At 36.8% G+C, this 6000-nt stretch overlaps 1 protein-coding gene across 2 annotated transcripts; it reads right to left on the reverse strand.

The window, feature by feature from the left end:
* Positions 1 to 2502: 2502 nt before the first annotated feature.
* On the reverse strand, positions 2503 to 5729 carry LOC142525550 (zinc finger CCCH domain-containing protein 29-like). 2 transcript variants are annotated; one of them, XM_075629864.1, is made up of 2 exons: positions 5574 to 5729; positions 2503 to 4834 (listed from the first exon to the last, which is right to left on the reverse strand). In XM_075629864.1, exon 2 carries the CDS (start codon positions 4826 to 4828, stop codon positions 2798 to 2800), a length of 2031 nt encoding a protein of 676 aa, XP_075485979.1. In that variant the 5' UTR covers positions 4829 to 4834; positions 5574 to 5729; the 3' UTR covers positions 2503 to 2797. The 2 variants fall into 2 exon arrangements, with proteins under 2 accessions (XP_075485979.1, XP_075485980.1); XM_075629865.1 differs by having other exon boundaries at positions 2503 to 4820; positions 5574 to 5693.
* Between the last annotated feature and the right edge of the window lie 271 nt (positions 5730 to 6000).

Below are 6000 nucleotides of genomic sequence, written 5' to 3' on the forward strand. Positions count from 1 at the left end.
GATTTAGATAAAAGGCTTGTGGATAATAACGATGAAATTTTGAAAAAAAATATGAGCACGTTCTACTTTAAAAACATAACATGTTAAACTTTAAAACGTTGAGTAGGTTTCTTCTGAGACAGTTTCACGAATCTTTATTTGTGAGACGTGTCAACCATACTGATATTCACAATAAAAAATAATATTCTTAGCATAAAAAGTAATATTTTTCATGGATGACCCAAACAAGAGATATGTCCCACAAAATACGACTCATGATACCGTATTACACAAGTTTTTGCCTAAAACTTTTGTACTTGGACTAATATATGATCCCTCAATTATGTTCATGACTTTTTCATTCTTCTTTTTTTTGCCTTCCATGATAAAATTACTAAAGAAATTTATATCTGAATAGACAACCTTGTGTTGGATTCGGGTGCCAAATTTGATTCGAGAAACCATCTCAGATATGAAATATATCACAATTATTATTAAAAACTCTCAACTTAAATGATTCTGACTTGAAATTCGCACGAATCTTGTTCATTGGTACAAGTTTAAACTATCCATTAATCCACACACAATCTTCGTTTCCATTTAGTTATATCTATTATTTCAATATATTATAGATCTGCAAACAAGGTGGCTCATAGTCTAGCACAGTATGCCATTAATCATCCATCTATTAATTACTGGTCTGAGGGTTTGTACCCATCATGGTTGATGGATGTAGCTAACTTTGATTTATGTGAATGATTATGTGTTTTCCTATAAAAAAAAATATTATAACTTATCCTAAAGTTGGTTTCTCCGATTCCGATTCCGATTCCGATTCCGATAAAAGGCTAATATTTTTAACAAGTTGGGATTTTTCAAAGTATTTATTGTTATGTTCATTTGTAAATATAAAATATTGATGTAAAGCATGGATCCTCCACTATATGTAGTGAGTAAATTGATTATTTGATTGTTGGGTAAGCAGATAATGGAGAATCCATAAATATTAATTTTGTGGAGGAGAGGAAAGAATGAAATTCTTAGGTCGGCTATCCCCAATAAAGTAAGCAATAAATAAAATGAATTATTGAATTATGAAAATGGGCCTCACAAGTTTGAAAGTTGAAACCAATAATATGTTGAATTAGCGATCACGCATTTTCGGACTCTCCAAGTCAAAAATACACGCCTATCAAACTGTCCTTTTAGGGGATTTATTTGATTTAGAAATCCAAATAAGTAAGGAGAGCTAAGTATTATTAATTATTTTTACATCAAAATCTTTGTGGAATTATTTAATTTTATCTTTTACATATGAAATTTGCACGATATTCTCAAATTTTGTTATTGGATAATGGGTTTGAGAGGATGTAATTCAAATCAATTGGTTTTAACTCTTTTGATCTGCTTTGATTGATACTGATTCAAGTGAGTTTCAAATTCATTTCATATCAACTTATACGATTTCAATAATAATTGAAATTGTATTAAGAATGTTAATTGAAAACATTTCTCAAATCAAATGGTTCCATCAAAATCAAATCAATAAATTCAAGGGAAACCATAAAGAAATTCCATTTGATTATATGAGTTGGATCAGATTACTACATGTCTATTTCTTCGGGGTAAAAACTAGTGTGAGACGGTTTTACGGGTCGTATTTTGTGAGACAAATCTTTTATATGGGTCATCTATGAATAAGTATTACTTTTTATGCTAAGAGTATTATTCTTTATTGTGAATATCGGTAAGGTTGACCAGTCTAACAGATAAAGATTCGTGAGACCGTATCACAAAAGACCTCATCTTCCTTCGGCCAAATTCGACATCTTCCTTTTTAGACAGTTCAACTACAAGCACATGACCTAATGTAATGGTTTTTTTTAAATAAAAAAATCGAGAGAGTGATTAATTATAATCGAGTTTAAAATTTGAGACACTTTGATAAATTTGAAACATTCGTGTCAGATGGAGTATCGACTAACATAATGAATTTATATACATGCATAACGTAAATAAAAAAATATATATTTACATTTACTTAAATTCAAACAAACGACCACCGCAATTAAATATGCATTTGAATCGAATACCTTGGATTCGTTCTAAAAATATCTAGCACAAATGATTTTATAAGGTTTCTTTCAATTCCAATACCACAAAAATTTAAGTATGATAGTGAACAAACACGATTTTTACATAGAAAACGACTACCACAAATACAAAGTCTGCTTTCGGCAGGCATGTTTTCCAAAATCATAAAGTTGAATGATTCTTGATGCCATTACCCCAAGTGGCCAACTCACAAAATCTAAAGTTGAATGTGTCTTTCACCATTGAGAAGCCACTAAATTAATTATATAACTTCGTATAAAGATCATAGAGTAGGTATCTTATGAAACAGTATCACAAAATACGACCCATGAAACCGTCTAACACAAGTTTTTGACAAGTTTATAACATGCCAGAGAGATAAATATCAAAGCGAATAATAATTAAAAAAACCCCAAATTCCCAATAATATGAAAAATAACAATAATTTCAATTTATTATGCTCATTGCAACAAGTTCCTAAGAATTATTTCCTTGTTTCCTCAGAAAGCAAGGATCTTTACATATACCATCATCTCCCACAGAGGAAAAATGCTAAATTTTTAGGAAAAAAAATTAAAAAATTCCGACTGAACTCTAATCTTTTAACTCGTGAAGCAACATATGTGCCACCAGTCATTCTGTTCCAAAATACTGCTAAAAAAATAAAACGTATCAATAAAAATCATAAAAGAATAATCTCAACTAAGTTGTGACGATAATCTGATCAAGCCACCACCTGCTCCTGCTCTATGTACATTTGATCGACCCAGTACGGTATGGCATCGTGAAATCTGCCGTTGAGCTGAGGTGAAGTGTGTAGCCCAACAGTACCAGAAGGAACGTCTTTAACCAATGAACCGACCCAAGAAACATCCGGTTCATCTGCATAAGATGGAGTCAGAGCTGCTGATGCATTGACGTTGTTGTTATGGAAACCAAAGGAGGCAGACCTCCTAAATTTGTTCGCCTCGTCGACATTGAATCCCCAGTCTAACTTCCCATCTGGCGAGCTCCAATCCAAATGTTTAGATGGCGTATGGCCTACGAAATTGGCAGAACCTGAGTGGCTGGATTGATAGCTGCGGTCAATAAAGCTTTGACTGCGTTTTGTGAAGGCAGCTGATCGTGAATTCATCATTGCAGCAGCCACTGCAGCAGAAGAGTCGAACCCAAAAGAAGAGGGCTTTCTTGCTGGTGATGATGAGAAGTTCAACGGGTAGCTGGCTCGGAGTTGGCTAGTGTTTTGGCGAATTTGGTGACTGCTAGGCGATTGCAGCAGTTGGGAGCCGCTGCTGGTGTTGTTGATATTAGGTGGGAGAGCCTGCAGCTGAGATAATAACATAGACTCGTGTGATCCAAAAACGTCGTCAAGGTTAGTAGGCTTTAGATCACCCATTCTTGGATATGCGGACGACAAGCTAGCCATCTCCTCGACTAACTGCTGCCGCTGCTGCTTCTGAGTACGGATTTGCTCCAAGCTAGCCATCTCCTCGACTAACTGTTGCCGCTGCTGCTTCTGAGTACGGATTTGCTCCAATCCTAGAAATTCCATTTCCAAGTCCACGTCTCGTGCACTGAAAGTTGTCTTGAGCCGGCTTCCGGGAAGCTGCAGAACAGGAGGTGTTAAAAGATTCATCTTGTTCTGCCACGCGCCCCCACCCATAGGAGATGAACAAGTCAGGGAAGGCGACAAGGAGCTCAAGGTTGTCACATCCATTGGATTAACAGAACCAGACTTGGGAGAAGGCATTGCTGAACCAGTAGAAGGATACACAGGGCGCAACTCTTCAGGTCTGTGGGCAAAGAAGCACACTTTCCTCGCGCAAGCCACCTCTTCCTTGCAAAGGCGAGTCTTATATTGAGCAGGATGCAGCCAAGATTCAAAAACTCCATGAGCATATTCACATGCATCGCCATTCAAGCAGCTTCCTTTCTTGAACTCAGGGCATGGGACACAACTGTAGTTAAACTTCGTCAGATCACGCCGCCTCGCATTCTCACCCGGGTGGACAAAAGGGCACTCCGTCCAGTCATGAGAATACGCCCTTGAGCATGGTTTTACCTTGAAACTATACATCCTAAACTCATCACTCCCATAAATCCCGTTGTTTATATCTGGTAATGGCACATCGATTGGATACTCCTTCTTTTCAACACTTTCTTTAGCCCCTAGAGCCATTTTGCTCCCTTCTTGCGGCTCATCGTCGCTCGCCTCAACTCTGAATCCTTTCAACAACATCTCCAACGTCTTCCTTTTCGAATTGCTGGAAGACTTAACACAAGGAGCAATCAAATCATATGGCTTCTTCTCTCCGACATCCACAACATTAATATCTCCTGAGGCGTCTATCAAAATCTCGACAACCTCGACCGAGGCCCATGAACCCCCAGCAGCGGCACAATGAAGAGCCGTGGCGCCATCAAGTCCACATGCTCTATTGACATCAACTTTTCCAGTCGCGATAATATACTTCAAAACCTCTATGCTTCCATACAAAGAAGCAATCATAATCGGTGTTCTCTCCTCGAACCCCATCTTCTTTGAACCAAAGCTTCTACCATACCAAAAGCTAGCCTCATCAATATCACAACCCATCTCTTCTACCACATGAATAAAACCAGCCAAATCATCTGTAGCAGCTAGTTCAAGCAACTTTGAGCAATTTTTAAGACCGACCCCTCCGTTATTTTCTTGAAACTTGGGCTCCATTTTCAGATCAAAAGGGCAAAGCTTATTCTTTGAACCACTGCACATAATACCCTAAAACATAAGCAAAGAACAGAGAAAATTAAGACCCGGGAATCGATGATATGCCCCAAACATCAATAGATACATGTAAAACATCAATCAAGTATTCAGAATAATTTATTTCTATACCACCGATAGTACAGTAGTCTTTGCCGGAATCCCCCAAAAAAAAATCTTATAATCAGAAATCGATGAAACATTCCACCATATAGATAGGGTATCATCAAAAATTACAATTTTAACAAAGTCAAGAAGCAACATTAAAACAAGAAATCTAAATGACCAATCAAAAGTAGTTAAAAATCCCCGCGTTATAAAAGCTCTTTGACATCTGAAACATCCAGACAACCAGTTAAGCTTGTCAAACCACCTCAAATACCGACAGATATAGCCAAAAGAAGTCGATAGCACATCCAAAAAATTGTGTTTAATACAAGATATCGTAGAAAACGGCTCATTCCTCACAAATCACGAGCCACTCTTAAAAAAAATGAATCTTCGAGATGTGAAACATAAAAAAAAAAACCAACAAAAGCATAAAACCTCTCAAACACCACCTAGAGAGCTACAGACAAAAGTGGAGAAAACCCTCTCAAATTATCCTTTCATTGACAAAAGAAGGCTCACAAATCCGCCCACAATATAAAAATCAAATCTTCGACACACAAAACATCTCATCCCCACAAATCTTTGCCAAAAGAAAACCATCCACGATAAAGCCTCTAGCCATCAAACAAGAAAATAAGCATACCTGCAATTAAAAAGATAAGCGCTTTTTGAATTCGCGAAGACCTAAATTAATAGAAATGATTTATAACGATTTGTTATGTTGATATATTTCTTGGAAAGGCCGAGTCTATTGAGGTGCATATATATAGTTTGATTGAGTACCAAAGGTATGAGTGTGATGAGGAAGGGAGGAGGAAAGTGTGACTTTTCTTCTTGATCCTTTCTTTATTTCTCTTCCAACTTTTCATTTTCTTTCTATATTTTTTTGTATGAGCATTATCTTTCTTTTTTCCCCCCCCAATAATTATTAATTTTTCAACCAAGTCAAAGTCGATATCCATGGCTGGGGACCAGCTACACTAACACGCCCCTTTTGTTTCTTTACTGGTTCCATTCTCAAATGCAAATGCAAATGCAAATGCAGATGCAGATGCAGATTTTTCATGAAC

The sequence above is a fragment of the Primulina tabacum genome, chromosome 14, assembly GCF_025594145.1.
Source record: "Primulina tabacum isolate GXHZ01 chromosome 14, ASM2559414v2, whole genome shotgun sequence".
In the NCBI taxonomy this organism is placed as follows: Eukaryota; Viridiplantae; Streptophyta; class Magnoliopsida; order Lamiales; family Gesneriaceae; genus Primulina; species Primulina tabacum.